General features: G+C 42.6%; 1 protein-coding gene across 1 annotated transcript; it reads left to right on the forward strand.

Annotated features, from left to right (window-relative positions):
• The first annotated feature begins 428 nt into the window (after window positions 1-428).
• On the forward strand, window positions 429-17744 carry FBXL2 (F-box and leucine rich repeat protein 2). The gene is made up of 10 exons (XM_054384878.1): window positions 429-453; window positions 520-634; window positions 940-1066; window positions 1263-1337; window positions 5196-5326; window positions 9045-9105; window positions 10095-10139; window positions 10417-10473; window positions 16665-16877; window positions 17637-17744. Exons 1-10 carry the CDS (start codon window positions 429-431, stop codon window positions 17742-17744), a joined length of 957 nt encoding a protein of 318 aa, XP_054240853.1.
• Window positions 17745-17785: the final 41 nt, after the last annotated feature.

Genomic DNA, 17785 nt, shown 5'->3' on the forward strand with positions numbered 1-17785 from the left:
CAGTAATGAGATGTGCAAAAAAACCTTCTTCCTAGCAGCTTAATATTTAACTGATATAGTATTTAAATCCTCCTGTTTATGCCCTTATAGTTTTTAGTTAAGGCATTTGGAGCAAGCCAGATCTGGCTTCTCTATTTCTGAAAAAAACACTTTGGTCAAGTGTTTGAGAGAGGAACACTGGGTTTCAGGAGTTACTTAAGACAACTTGCAAAAGGAAAAAGTAACCTCTGAAAGAGATGTGTGGGGTGTACTTTGTAATTACTCTGTGGCTCGAAGATTAAGCTTTTTGACTGAGGTGGAAGGAGGGAGGGGAAAGGGCATGCTCCAGTGACTGCATTACAACTTGTGACATTAGATTAATTCTCCAGCTCTTCGTTGTTTCAGGACCTTTGCGCAGAACTGCAGGAACATCGAACACTTAAATCTGAATGGGTGCACAAAAATCACTGACAGGTAAGTCAAAAGGGGTTTTTGGTTCAGGGGAATGTTTGAAAAAGAAGTAACTGAAGGTATTTTTAGTGTGTCTACTGTTTTGCAGCACGTGTTACAGTCTTAGCAGATTCTGTTCCAAGCTGAAACATCTGGATCTGACATCTTGCGTAGCCATCACAAACAGCTCCTTGAAAGGCTTAAGGTAAGAAGATTCTGTGTTTGTGTTCAAGAAAAGCGTTTAAAGAGCTGTTCAACGTTTAATAAAATCTTTAAAAATCAATGCTGAGCCATAGTATTGTGTGTCAGCACTGAATGTATCCTGTATCTAGGGCTTCTTGTGTGTAGTCTATGATGCTTGTGTGATCTTTTCTTGTGACGTTTCTGTGGAGGCCTGGCACAGTCCTCTGGCTCTCATTAATTTCTAACAGTGTGTTTACTTTGGGTTTCCAACTGTTATGACTATTTGAAAACTGGATTTAACTTTATGTATTTTTTTAATTCTCCCAGTGAGGGTTGCAGAAATCTGGAACATTTGAATCTTTCCTGGTGTGATCAGATTACGAAGGATGGTATTGAAGCACTGGTGAAAGGGTGTAGTGGACTAAAAGCTCTATTTCTTAGAGGTTGCACACAGGTACATAACTGCTTGGGTGATCCTTTAGGAATAAAATTTTTATTTGGGGTTTTTGAAATCTCCATGAATTAAAAAATACCGGTTTTGTTATAGTCATTTGTTCAATATTACAAGATGTGTACGTTCCTTGGGCTGCTTTGCTGTGCTTTTAATTTCTTGTTTCTTTTCCTATGTCCGATTTAATTGCTAAATACAGTTAGAAGATGAAGCATTGAAACACATTCAAAATCACTGTCATGAACTTGTAATCCTGAATTTGCAATCCTGTACAGTAAGTATTTGAAGCTTGAAAAGATACATTCTATAAGAATCAAAACCCATTTTCGAATGCTAATGAGTTGATATAGTACACATAATTCAAATAGGACATTTCAGTTTACAGAATTTTGTGTGGAATGGAGCTTTTAAATGAGCTGGATGTTTCTACACCCTTAGTGTGCATTTCTGCACAAGAGTAGGGAGGCTTTACAGAGGGACTTAGATAAATTGGATCCATGGCCAATATTAATAGGATGAGCTTCAGCAAGGCCAAGTGCCAGGTCCTGCTCTTGAGTCACAACAACCCCAAGCAATGCTACAGGCTTGGGGCAGTGTGGCTGGAAAGCTGCCTGGCAGAAAGAGACCTGGGGGTGCTAATGGATGAGCAGCTGAATAGGAGCCAGCAGTGCCCAGGTGGCCAAGAAAGCCAAAGGCATCCTGGCTGGGATCAGAAATGCTGTGTCCAGCAGGAGTGGGGAGGGGATTGTCCCCTGGGACTCAGCTCTGGTGAGGCCACATCTTGAGTGTTGTGTCCAGTTTTGGGCACATCAATAGAAGAGAGATGTGGAGGTGCTGGAGCCAGTGCAGAGGAAGGCAAGGAAGCTGTGAAGGGCCTGGAGAATAAATCTGATGAAGAGTGACTGAAGGAGCTGGGGATGGTTAGTGTGAAATAGAGGAGGCTGAGGGGAGACCTCATGGCTCTGTACAGCTCCCTGAAAGGACGTTGTGGAGAGGCTGATACTGGTCTCTTCTCGCAGGTAATTAGTGATGGAACAAGAGGGAATGGCCTCAAGCTACCACTGGGTAGGTTTAGAGTGGACGTTAGGAAAAATTTTTCCCAGCAAGAGTGGTCAGGGGCTGGAATGTGCTCCCCAGGGAGGTGGTTGAGTCACCAACCCTGGATGTATTTAAAGGTTTTTTGGATGTGGTGCTTGGGGCTGTGGTTTGGGGGTGACCCTTGTAGAGTAGGATTCTGGATTGGGCTTGGTGATCCTGAGGGTCTTTTCCAACCTGAACATTTCTGGGGTGTGGAGTCATAGCTTATTTTTTCTTTTTCCCTCATAACATCTTTTAACTGTAGCAAGCACTGGAGTAAGAATTAACTGCATTCATTCAAATCTGTATGTATGCTAAAGCATGCAGTTTTGCAGCAGTAGTTCTTGTTCTCCCGTGCATTGAGGTCAAACATTTTGGTCTATTCATAATTCTAAGGTTTGTCATGGAACTGAAGCCATATCCTGGGCTACATGATTGAGAGTACAATGTAATGGCATTGTACCTGAAGGTGATTCAGAACCACTTGGGTCACAGGAGAAAGGCATGCTTTTTCAGTAGCAATGGAAGAAACAACTTGGAATCATTCATGTAGTGTTGATTCTACTTAGTACACAGAAATCAAATTTGCCGTATTTTATATTTGCTTTTGTGTAATTTCTGATGTTGACTTTTTAGGAATGGGAAAAATCCTCTTTTAGATTATAAATATATTTAAGGTATGCTTTGTAAACAAGGCTTTGAAAAATATTGAAATTGTTACAGTTTCACTGTTTCAGACATGCAGATTTCAATAATGAAGTTAGATTTATGTATTTTTTTTCTTTTGGAGAGTTTTCTATATTTTTATTGCTAGAAAGTACCATAAAATCTGTTTGAGTTAAGACTTACAAATCTGTTTTACAGATTATTGCTGAATATCTGTGGCATGGAACCATTTTTATTAAGATTGGCTGAAATTTTTTTGATTTCTTTAAAGTGTTGAACATTTTTGAGTGTTAGAGATTATTGAAAGTCACATTCAAAAAAACGTAGAAATGAAGAACAACATGGATACAAAACCTGAGCTTCCATGAGCCAGGTGTTTAGTGAAATGAGGGACTTTACAGATTTTTCAATCTGAATTTAAGTGCCTACTGAAGATGAACATCTGAAGATAGCAGGAATGAAAGGAAGTTCCTTCTTTTGGTCAGAACCAGACATAAATAAATAAGTCACTGTGTAATTTCCTGTCTTTTTGCTGTCCTCCAGAGGTTCTTCTGTTGTGTTTTACCTGGGACTAATGACACGGTTTTGTGCAAGGCACTCTGGTGATAATCAGTTGTGCTCTTTCCTGCTTAGAGAGAGCATGGGTGTAGAAGTGTACTAGAGTTTTCTCCTGGTCAGTATGTATGTTTTCACATAGATACTAAGTACAAACAAAAAAGCATTTTTCTCTTGGACTTTTCTAAGTTGATAGCCTGTGTCCCCTTACTAGTTACATGTGCTTTAAAGATTTATTTCACTGGAAATGTGTACTGCTTGCTATGCCTTAAAAGCCTTGTGCTTTATATGATCCTCACTTTAATTTGAGTGGCTCTCCTTTATGGACCCTGAAAAATGCCAGGCTAGCTCCAGCAGCTATGGAATGAACTCTGTAAATTGCACATCTGAGAGGTGTACCATCTGTAGAGGAAATTTTTTAGAAGCTGGGAAGAGTCAAATGCTGAAATAACTCATGGATGATAGACTTCTAAGTAAAAAACAAAAAAAAGGCAGCTTCTCTTATCTGTAAACAGTACAAGTCCTTCTGGATTCACAAAAAGACAAGACTTCTAGTTTTCTGTCTAGAATAATTTTTGACTGAACAAGTTGCACATACAAACTGCTGAAATTAAGAAGTACTGGGTTGGGCGAAGGGGCATAAGGTGATCTCCCTTCGAGCTGAGCTACTGCTGTTTCTTACCCTTTTTTCATCTATGAAAGGTAATGTTTGTAGTAATAGCCTCAGAAATGTGCTATAGTAATTTTAGCATACCTAGATGAAGGGAATATGTAGAATAAATGGAATATATAAATATAAAAGGAATATATAGATATAAAAGAAATGTGTATTTTCAATTCAAAATACATTAGAGGTCTTTGTTATTATTGCAAGAGTAATTGCTGGGGAATAAAATAGCCTGTTTTATCTTGAAGAGTTAGTTATTCAGCAGAAAATTAATTCCTCGAGTTAGGAGTGGGAGGAGAGAATATTTTCTGTAGAATAGAAGACCTATAAACAAAATCACATTTGCGAGCCCTCCCCAGTAACTTAGTTCTAGTTGTTATTCTGTGTGCAGCTGCACTGGGGGTGTTTCTTCTGGTTCCTCTTTCAAAGGCAATATTTTTATGAATTTTCCAAATACAGAGTTACTCTTTTTTTTTTTAATATCTAGTACAGAATAATTTTGAGAAAGGAAAACCCTCTTTCAACTAAATTCAACCGTACAGGGTGTGGCAAACCTAGCTTTTACATTTGTTTTCCAAAACCCATAAATGATAGATAATTCTTGACCTCTAACTCTTGCGTTGAAAATTCGCTGAAAGTGAAGGGTTTTTACCCTTTGGCCCTATTGCTCAAGTGCAAAATAAGTTGTTAGCTCACCTGCTGTCAGGCTTTAAGCTCTTTTGCACTGCTCCTGAACTTATATGGTCACTGGAGCAGAGACCTGAGCTCTGCAAACATATCAGTGACAAGCTGTTCCACACAGTGACAGCTACAGTTAAAAAACCGAAGAACATAAACCCCCCAAAAAACCCCAACCAACAACAATAAAAAGTGAAAATGATAAAGCAGAAGCAAAGTGAAAGAGAAAGGCAACAACAGACTCCTCTGCTTCAAACTGTCTTTGAGCAGTACTTGAGATCTGTGAGGAAATACACTTATAAGTAGGAATTGTGTGTTGATTATCTTCACTGTTATCAATGAAGGTGGTTTCACAATGGTATTTCTTGGGTGACAAATCCACATGTGGCTGTGATTATGTCCAATGTGACACTAACAGCTCACTAATACGACTTTAGTTTTGTTGAATACTTGATAACAGTGTAACTTCAAACTTCTTCTTTGTTGCAGCAAATTTCAGATGAAGGCATTGTAAAAATCTGCAGAGGGTGCCACAGACTCCAGTCCCTCTGTGTTTCAGGCTGTAGCAACCTTACAGATGCTTCTCTCACAGCACTTGGTCTAAACTGTCCAAGGCTGAAGTGAGTACATTGCAAGTGTGTCATATGTCATGTTGTTGGTACTAGCCTGAGCTAAGGAATTCACTTCTGCAGATACCAGCCAATATCCACAGGCTTGGTTTAGCTTTGTGCTGTTTGTGTTACCTTTGCAGACAAACCATTGTTAGAAGTACCAGTTGAATATAAACTTGAGAGCTGGTCCTCTGTAGCTAGTGTATGAATGTAGTCCACTGTGTATTGGAAAAACAAGAATTAATATGTGACAAACAAAACACGTTGAACCTAGCAGTTCAATTCTGTGCTTCTAGGTAAGTATTTTAGGCCCTTATTACAAGCTAGAAGAAAAAGAAGATTTAAAGCCCATTATTTTTTTAAAAGGTAAAAATATCTGTGGTTGTGTTGTGTCTCTTGATGTTTGTAATCTACTGTGGATTTATGCAGTCCTTTGTCTTGCAAAAAACCCCAAACAAACACCAAACAGCTAAATCATGCCTGAGTATTGTATTTACAGAATTTATTACAGATGTGTTTTTAACACACTCTCCAGTATCTTTTGGCATTCTTAAACACTTGACATGGAGTGTGCCAGTGTCTCTGATGTTTATGGTATATATTTTGACTAATAGGGGCTCATCAATTAAAAGTAATATCAACTTTTACATTGGTGTAGTTTGTGCTAACGTGGTGGCATTCTCAGAAGTGGGGACAGCTTCACCCTTAGCAAAGCTCGGTCGTGCAGCAGCTGTCTGGTTGGAGAGACATACAGTACTTCTTGTAAGGTCTAATTTTAATGTAAATCAAACCCAAAAGGTTTTTAGATGACACTAAATTGCCACTTATGACAGGAACCTTCCGGAAGTTGCAACTCGTTATGTGTCAGTCACAGATAAATGGAGGAAAGTGTAGATTGTAAAATTAGGGGAAGCTACATGCAAAGCCAGCACGCAATACGCTGACACAGCTATCCTTTAGCCGATGAGTGAACAAGAGCTTTTGTACCTGTAGAAAACCTGTCCTTAAGGACAGTTTCCAGATTGACAGTGCCCTTCAGAAATTATTCATACTTAGAAGAGCTTTAGGTGAGCCAGTGTTAGGGGCTTAGATGTCTTCTCAAACACTTGCATTCCTTTCTGCTGTTGTTACTGGTCTTTCCCCCCCATTTCTCTCATTCTCTCAGTTCACAGCTCAGATTAGAAATAAAAGGAGGTCTAAAGTGCTGTTAGTTGGGCAGGTCTTTGCCAAGGCAGTGCAGCTGTAGCAGGTGAGCTGTTAGCCCCCATCTGTGCCGCGAGGGGGAAGGCGTCTGCCACTCTCTTCAGAGGAAAACCACCGTTAGCAGAGATTGCTGCAGAGGAGTGCACAGTGAAAGGACAATGATGCATCTTCTTCTAGACTTGTGGGATCATGGGTGGAAAGTACTTGGATAAAAATTCATTTGGAAATCAAAGGAAAATGTAATTCCACACTTGTTTGTATCTTCTGGAGTATTTTTGTGTTGAGTTTGAAAGAATTCTCTCCTGCCTCCGTCAGATGTACTAGGTCTGTTAGGAAGCTTTTAAGTATTTTCTGCATGGTGCTAATCTCACTTCAGGGTCCTGGCTGTGCTGCTTTCCATGGTACCACTGTGTTCTGCAGCTGTTACTACTCACAAATAGTATCTTCTTGACAAAAAATCCTAAGCTTGTCCAGCTCCCTTCATCTGTTCTTTTTCCTCCTTCTACTACATCAGGACTCAGCTATCTCATCCTTTTTTATATCTGCTCATTTGAGTGCTTGCTACCTTCTCTGTTTCTTAGCATTTATTTTTCTTATTTAATACTAAAAGACATCAAAATACTGATAGATGTTTTGATGATGTTTGACAAAAGCACTCACAAGCCATGAATGTCTGTCCAGGTGGTGCTGTGAAAATGAGGACCATACTGCCTTTAACCCCACTAATATTCTCTCCCACCTGCTGCTTGTTTAACAGAAGTAGGGAGGTGCTGTTTAAAGACACTCCAGGTGTGTCCAGCTGACTGCTGCAGACAATGAGTGCAACTGTGAGGTCTCCAGAACACTGCTTTCTAAGCCTGAGGAAGCTGCTCTTGGAGTTCATTTTGCCATTTCAGCTCCTGTGCTGGGTAACTTGTTATGGTTCACTGAGTGGGAAATAAGAGCCCTTTGTAATAGCTACAGTGACTGAAACAAAGCAAAAGTTAGAGCTTTGCTCATTTTCCTGCTGACCAGTGCCTTCCCACCTGTTTTCCATCCTGGGGCCTGATTAATGAAGCATTTGTATATCTGGCTCCCTCTCCCTAATTGACTGTACACCCCATTTCAGGAAAGCAGCAGCTGCTAGTCTTCTGGTTTCTTACTCCTCTATTTCCATATTCTTCTTTTCAACCAGATGTGCAGTAAGTAGCATCCTCACTGTTTTGCATATTGTGGATGTCATTTCCCCTCACTTTAAAATCAGAAATTAATGGAGTTGGGGATCCAATGGTTCTAATGGCAGTTAAAAGCAAGTAATAGATGAAAGGAGTAAGAGGGGTAACAAATATTACCTGAATTATGGGGTTTTTTGTTCTTAGTGGTAGGGTTTTTTTCCCTTCCTATTGGGTATCCTAGGTAATTTTCAGAGTAGCTGAGAGTATTTTATGATAGGTTGCTAAGTGCCCTTGATGGAAAGGCACAAAGTTTCCAAATATGACTCTGGAAAGAAAATCCAGAGATGTTACAACATTTGGGAAGTGATGCCTGTCTTGTACCTCTCTGTTGGCTGTTCTTGAGCTTCCATCATACTTCTGAACCTTGCTGAACACTAGCACTCTTGAAAACACAGTTTTCAAGGGTGTATGCTGTGGGGCTGCTTTCCTCTATACTTGGCTGCACTCTTGACTTGGAAGAGACTGATGCAGTGAAGTCATAGTCAGAGCCTCACATCTTGTACTCTGGTGGGGTTGTGTTTTTCTGAAAGGCTTTTCCCTGTGCACTTTCTCTCTATAGAGAGAGCTTTCTAATGACCTCCTAAACCAGTGAAAGGACCTAGAAGCCTCTAAGTGTTACCGCAGCATCTTTGTCCATCTTTCCTTCCTCCTCCCCACCAACCCCAGTGTAGAAGTAGTGTTTGCTGTGGTAAGTAAGTTGTGCTCAGTTTGTGTTGCTCATTACATGGTGCTGTGGGTTTCCCCTTATTCATCTTGATACTTACCTCCACCTGTAAAGTAATAAATGTTCATGAAAAATTAAAAAAACAAAGATGACAAAACATAAAGGCCTGTCTGCATACTAGTAACTTGCTTCACTGTGCATCATGCAGAGCCTCTGAGTAAATTTCTAGTAAGCATTTTGCAGTTTTGTGGCTTCCCAACATCCTGTGTTTAGATAACAGGTTTTAAATTCAACTTCATCTGTGTTTTCCTTAGCTCAGGGTTTATTCTCTCCTATCTTTCCTCAGATAAAAGATGAGAAAACTTGAGTATTATGCTGTTTTACTGAAATGAGGTTAATGCATATAATTACATATAGTTTTTTTCATTAAATGCTGAGATTTAAGGATTAAACTTAATCTGTTCCATGATGATAAGAATCTTCTGACCAGCTGGATCAAAATCTGCCTACTGCTTTTTAGTTGCAAATAACTGTAATAAATAAGCATATATCGAGAGCTTTAAGTTGCAGAAGACAGATTTGTATCTCAAATGCATTTGGTTTTCTCTGTGTTAATGTTTTCTTCAATGTTTTAAAACTTTTCCAGGATTTTGGAAGCTGCAAGATGTTCACATCTAACAGATGCTGGGTTTACCCTTTTAGCACGGGTAAGGGTCATTTCAGAAGGTTAGTGGTCACCTTATTTTCATTGCTGCTAAGCAGTTGTGAACTGATACAGTTCTGCTGTGAAGGAATATGAGAAGGAGAAAATTAAAAGCAGGGAGAACCCTGGGGAAGAGTGGACTAAAAATTATCTTATTTCCAGATTCTATTTATTGCTGCAACTTGGATCTATTTTGCTGTCCATCATTGCACTTTTCACTTCCCCTTTCGCCTTTTTTTGGTAGCATATTTCAATGGAATTTGTTATGTTTAACATAATTCTAAGTTGTGTGATGTACTGTAGCCAAATTTCCTCTATGAAAGTGACACATCCCCTTATTACATTTACACCTCCAAAAGTCACTCCAGAGTAGATTATTCTGAGCATACCTTCCCTACAAAAATACTTACATCGTAGATTATAAACCACAAGCACTTGTGCCCCGATTGATGTGAGCACATTGAAGGTGTCAGATGCTTCAAGCTGGACTTACATGTCTCTGGTTTAGGACATCTGAACGCAAAGTAGTGCTCTGTAAACAGGACTCTTCTAGGCTGCTGGCAGTGTGAATGGAAGGGGTTTTTTTTCCTAGACACAGTGGTTACACTGTGGGTTTCTAATCAATCAGTGCTATAGCCTTGGGCTTTCAATAGTCACCTCAAGGCTAATGATTTGGGGAGCAGCAAGTGAAACAATCTGTTCCTGTGCCTGGAAGAAATGGGTTGCGATTTAGGCTGACACTGTGGTCTGCTGCCAGGTCACAAGGTGACATCACTTTCTTGAAATTAGTCACAAACAGGTACTGAAAGCACTCGTGAAAACTTGCTTGGGATGTCTCACAATACTGGGGAAAATCACGCATGGAAGTGTGAAATGTAGCTTTCTCCCAGCCTCATAGTGGACGCTGCTTTAATATTTCTGGCATGCATTAGCAGAGCAAGTTGCTTTTAAGGCTTCTTTCTAATTCATCTGTTTGGGTTTTGTTTGTTTCAGAATTGCCACGAGCTGGAGAAGATGGACTTGGAAGAGTGTGTTTTGGTGAGGTTTAATATGAGAAAGAGTATTGAACGGCCAGCGTAAGAACGCAGTGCATGAGCACGGCTAGTTAGATGTGCTTTGGTTTTTATTAGAAGTGCTGCATGTATGGTAATAAATAAAAATAATGACTGGGAAATTCTGTACAAGGAGGTACTTGAAGAGTAGCAGGTGCTGGGATATTTTCCAGAAATAACAGGAAATTTATCTGGTGTCTTATGTGAGGGTTGACTCTCCTTCTGTCTGTTGCTCACAGCTGTTTGATTTCTTTTATTTGTAGATAACTGACAGCACATTGATACAACTTTCCATACACTGTCCCAAGCTACAAGCATTGGTAAGTTCAACTCTTTGTTTGTGAACTTCAGTACACCTCCCAAACCCACACCCATACACAACTCCTGCAGTACAAACCCAGGCTGTGCACTCTGGGTCTAGTATGGTAGATGCAGTGTGGTGCTGTGCAAGATACATGCAGGGTTCATAAATACTCTAAAAGAAGCAGGTTACTCCTAAAATTTTTTACATGCATTGATTGATAAAAAAATCCATTAGCAAGTCAGTGAGTAATAAGTAGAACGCTCCTAATTTATGGTTAACATCCTTCTTATTTGACTTTGTTCAAATGGCAGTTCTAGGATCCTTTAGGGAGCCTTAGTAGATGCTCCTGAGTGTTCATTAATTGCTTTCTTAGGGAGTGTGATACTATACATCAAATACTGAATAAACAAAGTCACCCACTGAAGAGAAATGTAATCACTTTGTAATCAGCTTTGCCTGCCAGCAATTCTTCCCCAGGACTACATTTACATAGGAAATGACAAAAGGGTTTTTTTGACCTAGACTTTTGAATCTAATTGGAGAGGCTCAAGATGCCTTCAGTGGGGTTCCTCGCTCACTGCATTTCAAAGAACTGCTTTTTTAGGAAATCCTTGCTTAGGTCATTCAGAACATCAAAAGATGACAGAAATTTGGCTGTTCTGTCAGGTTACTCCAAAATCACCAGCCTGTCCTTACAATAGGAGTTCCTGTATTTAGGACCAGTTGTCCCATGAGTGTAGATTGGTTCTACAAATCTGTGTGAGAGAGCAAGTATCTTAATCATCTGTTCTTAGGTGGGATTAAAGGAAGGTGTGCTGCTTCATTAATTGAGTTGTTATGATTACGTAGTGTTACTCAGTGGTACTGAGGTAGCAACATGAGGACAGATGGCTTTTAAAAAGGAGCTTGTTCACTAGTTGTTTTTCTTCTTCAGTTTTGCTTATTACTTGACTTCATTTCTGTACCAAAATGCTTAATGTTAAGCCAAACAAGTATTGTCAGGAGATATGGAGCCATTTAAATGGGACACTTTTAGTTCTTCTGTGATGGATATGTTTTTGTGTTACAATCCCAGTTGTCCTTGGAAGAGCTTGTCTGTACCAGTTCTGCCAGTGTTTCACCAGAGGTACTGTAAAACCTCATAATTTCCAAGCATTTTTCTGAACCTGCTCCTCTTGGGCAGCCTTTGTGTGTTAGCCCACAAGCAGGGAAGTGTGGCATTGCTGAAATAGCTGTCTTTTCTAAGGAAACCAGAGAAAAGGATTATTTTATGGTCGTTATTGTTGATGTGAACCTTTGTGCAGGAAGAATGCTTACTGGAAGGTTGTGAGTGAGTAGTGATGGCTGAGAATTACAGGGAAAGAAAAACAGACTGGCAGGTGCCAAACACCCTATGTAAACTAACCTTGGTAATTCAAATCTCAAACCATCTCCTGCTGATGGTTCTGTAAACTCTTGTCTAGCTTGAGCTTAACTTTAGGTATATTTGCAGTTTAAACAATTATTCAGGAGCTGCAGAAATCAATTTTCAGTTTGTTTCCTGGTGTTTGGTGACTCAGGAGATGGTAGCAATAAGCGAAAGCACTGCTAGACCAATTATAACCAGCTGTTGATCTCACCAGTGTTGGAGTACTCAGGTGCTTGATTTCTTTCTGGCCTTGAGAAGTAATATCTGGTGAAAACGTTAAATAATTGTTCATTCAGATTATTAGAGAAAGTGTGAAATACTGATGATACTCCTGGAGATGAGGCGACAGTTGCACTCTTCAGTTGGTCATGCTGTTTCTTGCTGTCACAGTGTATCATGCCACATTTGATTTATGCACAGCATTTAGTGTGTTTTAACAAAAAAGGGAAGAATTGAACCATTATCACTTTGTTCTAAAGACTTCAAGCAGTCATGTTTGTAAAATCCTACACTACTAAAACTTTGTAACAAATTTTTGAAGACAGAAAATCTTGTGGTTTAATACAAGTGTATAGCATTCTGCACATTGGTTTTACAGCTCAGCTGTACATCCTGAATTGTCCTTTCAGTACCACACACAGTGTCTCAGGAAAGCTGATTTTATAAGCTGCTTACTTCCTGGGATGGACAACTCTTAATTAGTCAGTAGACTGCTGCTATAGCTAACAGCTTCATATCCCCTCCTGTCCTTCCTTCAAACAGCAGGTTTATTGTTAATGTTCTTTAACCCTGCAGCTGCTGGTTTGTTTCCATGCTGTGAGCTCACAAAGCTCAGAACCCCTACATAAAGAAAGTAGGTATTTGAGAGAACCTTGGAAGGGTTGATAGGTATGCAGGATGTAAACCTATCATAAGATAAACCACTTCTCTCTTTTGGAGACACTAGGTACTTTTGGAGACCAATGTGGTGGTTTGTGTTGCTGCTTATGCGCGGTGAGGGAGTGGCATTGCAGCAGCTGGAGCTGGAGGGAAGCTGCCCAGGTAGCTGCCCATCAGACTGGAGGGGAGCTGCAGACCTGTCTCCAAGCCTCCTCTTTGGTTACTTGTTCATCCTGCTGAGCATAGGAGGGAAAAAGAGCTGAAGGGCAGGTTGCTGTAAGGGACAGGACAGACCCCATGTGTCTGGCAGCAGGAAAGAAATACTCCAGCTGAGGTAAAATAAAGGTAGTCCTCAGGCTTTCCTTGTCAGGCTGAAGGAAAGAAGGTAGATGTCATGTACTGAGACAAGAGCTACATCTGATCAGAGGGTGGGCAGGAGGCACTGCAGAGCACTAGCTCTCCTGTGCTGAGTTAAAAAGCATTTTGGATTGTTGCAAGTGTTTCTTCATCAGTTGCTTGTCTGAAAACACCGGTGCCAAGGTGCTGTGAGCCAGTCACCCTCCGACTGGGATACCAGGACAGGCAGGGCACAGGCTGAGCCTACAGCAAGGAGCTGGCCCCAGAGCAGGGCAGTGGGAGCTCGCTGATCCTGAGTGTTTCTAGTGCACAAGATTTGAGAGCATTTATTTCTCTGGTGACAGAGTGGTTTGTTTCCTGCTGTTGTCATCATTATTGCTTCTCCAAGAGTCATGAATTCCCTGAAGGAACTGGGAAACTGTTTTTATGTCTTTCTGCTCCCTGAGATGGTTGCAGAAGTTCACCAGGAGCTGGCAGTGCACTCACACAGTCCAGAGGGGAAAAATCATATCCTAGGCTGCTTCCACAGGAGTATGGCCAGCAGGGCAAGAGAGGGGATTCTGTCCCTTGACTCTGCTGAGACCACACCTCCAATGCTGCCTCCAGTTCTGCTGTCCCCAGCAGAAGATGAACACAGAGCTGTTGGAGTGAGTCCAGAGGAGGCCACAAAGAGGATCCAAGGGCTGGAGCACCTCTGCTGTGAGGACAAGCTGAGGGAGCTAGGGGTGTTCAGCCTGGAGAAGAAAAGACTCCAGGGGTGACCTTAGAGCTGCCTTCCAATACCTGAAAAGGATCTTACAGAAAGGCTCCAGAGGGACTTTCCATCAGGGTTTCTAGAGACAGGCCAAGGGAGAATGTCTGTATCAATAGACAAAGAAACAGGGTGATAAGTAAAATTTCAATCCTGGTCTTTAAAAGGGTCAACTTTCCCCTCTTCAAGACTCTACTTCGAAATATCCAGTGGTCTAGGGCTCTGGAAGGAAGGGGAGCCCAAGAGAGCTGGTTGATGTTCAAACATTACCTCCTCCAAGCTCAAGAGAAATGTATTCCCTTGAAAAGAAAATCAAGTAAGGCAAGCAGAAAACCTGCATGGATAAGCAAGGGACTCTTAGTAAAACTCAAAAACAAAAAGGAGGTTTACAGTATGTGGAAAAAGGACTGGTCAGTTGGGAGGCTAGAAGCAAGGGAGCAGAACTGGAGAGATGTGGACATTCCGCCAATCAGTCAGGACAGGGTTAGAGATCTCTTATACCATCTGAAGACACACAAATCTGTGGGCCCTGATGGGATGCATCCATGAGTGCTGAGAGAGCTGGCTGATACTGTTGCTGAACCTCTTTGAAAAGTCATGGAGAACAGGAGAGGTGCCTGACGACTGGAAGAAAGCAAATATCACTCCAGTCTTCAAAAAAAGGCAAGAAGGAGGACCCAGGCATCTACAGAGCAGTCAGCCTCACCTCTATCCCTGGAAAGATGATGGAGCAGCTCATCTTGGAGGTTATCTCTAACCACATGGAAGACAAGAAGGTTATCAGGAGTAGCCAACAAGGATTTACCAAGGGGAAATCTTGTCTAACTAATCTGATAGCCTTCTATGAAGTTATGACCAAATGGGTAGATGAGGGCAGAGCAGTGGATGTCATATATCTTGACTTCAGTAAAGCTTTTGATACAGTCTCCCGTAACATCCTCATAGAAAAGCTCAGGAGATGTGGCATAGATGGTTGGTCAGTGAGGTGGATTGCAAACAGAGCTCAGAGGGTTGTCACCAGTGGCACAGAATCAACTTGGAGGCCTGTGGCCAGTGGTGTCCCCCAGAGATTGCTACTGGGTCCAGTTTTGTTCAATATCTTTGTCAACAATCTGGATGAGGGCATTGAGAGTGCCCTCAGCAAGTTCCTGATGATACAGAACTGGGGGGGTTGGCTGACACCCCTCAGGCTGAGAGCTGGGTGCAGGCAAACCTCATGAAGGTCAATAAAGACAAGTGCAAGGTCCTACATCTGGGGAGAAATAACAACAGACACCAGGACAGGTTAGAGGCTGCCCTGCTGGAAAGCAGCTCCACAGAGAAAGACCTTGGAGTGCTGCTGGACAGCAAGTTCTGCATGGAACAGCAATGTGCTCTTGTGGCCAAGAGAGCCAATGGGATCCTGGGATGCATCAAGAAAGGTGTCCAGCAGGTCTAGGGAAGTTCTTCTACCTCTCTACTCTGCCCTGCTGAGACCACACCTGCAATCCTGTGTCCAGTTTTGGGCTCCCCAGTTCAAGAAAGACAGAGACCTGCTGGAGAGAGTCCAACAGAGAGCCATGAGGATGCTTAGGGGACTTGAGCATCTTCCCTGTGAAGAGAGACTGAGATCCCTGTGGCTGTTTAGTCTGGAGAAGAGAAGACTGAGAGGGGATCTGATCAATGTCTATCAATATCTGAGGGGTGGGCGTCAAGTGGAGAGGGCCAGGCTCTTTTCAGCGGTTCACAGTGATAAGACAAGGAACAATGGGTTCAAACTAGAACACAGAAGATTTCACCTCAACATGAGAAGAAACTTCTTTCCAGTGAGGGTGACAGAGCACTGCAACAGGCTGCCCAGGAGGGTTGTGGAGTCTCCTTCTCTGGAGACTTTGAAAACCCACCTGGATGCATTCCTGTGCAGACTGCCCTAAGTGATCCTGCTCTGGCAGGGAGGTTGGACCTGATGATCTCTTGAGGTCCCTTCCAACCTCTGATATACTGTGAATGGTTTGAAGCTGAGGGAGAGTAGGTTTAGACTGGATCTTAGAAAGATGATCTTCCGTATGATGGTGGTGAGACTCTGGCACAGGCTGTCCAGGGAAGCTATGGCTGCCTCCTCCCTGGGGGTGTTCAAGGCCAGGCTGAGTCTGGTTGAGAGCTGTCCCTGCCCACGGTGGGGAGGTAGGAATAGATGATCTCTGAGGTCCCATCCAACCTGAGTCATTCTAGGATTCAAGGGAGTTAAATATAGGTTGCAGAGGAGCAGAATTTTGTAGTTGATGATGTGGATTGCTGCAGAAGGGACATGCTCCTGCAGCTGTATGAGATGTTTGTTACTCCTGGTATGTGCAGCCTGAGGGGTGATGCACTCACAGGTGTTTGAAATCATGATGTGGCAAATCAGCCCAGTTTGGTTGCTCTGTGCAGACTTGGTCCTGGTGGTATGTGTGAAAACATAGTAGCTGTGAAACTCCTATTAGTAGGTCCTCATCTGTTCCTGCACATTCTTGACCATCCTTTGTGGCAATCTCCTGTTTCTGACACAGCACGTGCTGTTTGCACCCATCAGTAACAAATGTGGTGCAACTGGAACAGAATTCCCACATCCCCACAGGCAGAGCAAAGGGGCCAGAGGAGTTTTGCCAGTGAGGTGTTTTGGGACTCCGCTCACTTTGCTGCCAAGCTGGTAAAGTGCAAGCTGATTCGTTGAGCAGAGATGGTTGTTTCCCTTCTGGATTTCAGCTGTGAACGCTCTGTAACTGTTTAACCACTAGAGTAAGGGAGGTCATAGAGGACTGAGTGATGTCACTACTGTTTGCTTCTCTTTTAGAGCTTATCTCACTGTGAGTTGATCACTGATGATGGAATTCTTCATCTGAGCAATAGTACGTGTGGCCACGAGAGGCTGCAGGTGCTGGAGCTTGATAACTGCCTTCTCATCACTGATGTGACTCTGGAGCACCTGGAGAACTGCCACAACCTGGAGAGAATTGAGCTGTACGACTGTCAGCAAGTGACACGCGCTGGAATCAAGCGGATCAGAGTATGTCTGACAGCTTGCTCTGGTGGTGCTGCTTGAGACTGCCCCAGGCCTGCAGGATGGAAGAACAGAGCCTGTCCCTCTCTTAGGTCTCCACCTCCAGGCACTAAGTGTAGCTGTTCTCTATAAGCACTAGTAATTTCTAACTCAGTCTATAACTAACTCATCATGACACTTTTGTTAGTGGAGTGATGAGTGCTTTCTGCTTTCTGTACTGTTTAGTGCAGGTTTCTGTGTAGTTAGGGTTGTGTGGTGGCATTCTCCAGCTCTCCTAAAGCAGGTGTTAAAATACAGAGCCAACAGTAGAGCACAGCATGGGGATTTCAGCTGGAGGGCTGTGAGACCCCGGGCTATCTCCGTGTACCTCCATCACCACTGAGGGGAGGTGCCCTGTGGGCATGCTGCTGTCTAGGGTGAGAAGCAGCAGGGAGTATGGGAATCAACACAGAGATGTCCTTCTTCAGTAGCCAGGGCTCCACCTCTCCCCTGCAGCAGGGCACAGACCTCTCCTGACACAGGCTGATGGGTGCTTGGTTGGAGAGGGGCTGGAAGCCTGTGCAGGTGAGCATGCCCAGCACGGGTGTGCTGTGGCTGGATGAGACACAGGTGTTCCACAGCAGGAGAAGACTGCTTGGATAGCATCAAGTGTCTGCATGCCAAAAAGCTGAACAGCCTAAATCAGAGTCCACTTGCTGTCAGTGATTGAGGTGCACTAGCTGTGTTTCTTTGTCTCCTGTTACAATGCAGACTTCTCATCCACAGGCTCACCTACCTCATGTGAAAGTTCACGCTTACTTTGCTCCAGTGACTCCCCCTCCTTCGGTAGGAGGGAGTGGACAGCGCCTCTGCAGATGCTGCATTATCCTTTGACAGTGAGTGCAGCCACGCAGGGAATGGTGGTGGTGGTGAAG

Source organism: Indicator indicator, chromosome 11 (assembly GCF_027791375.1).
Source record: "Indicator indicator isolate 239-I01 chromosome 11, UM_Iind_1.1, whole genome shotgun sequence".
In the NCBI taxonomy this organism is placed as follows: Eukaryota; Metazoa; Chordata; class Aves; order Piciformes; family Indicatoridae; genus Indicator; species Indicator indicator.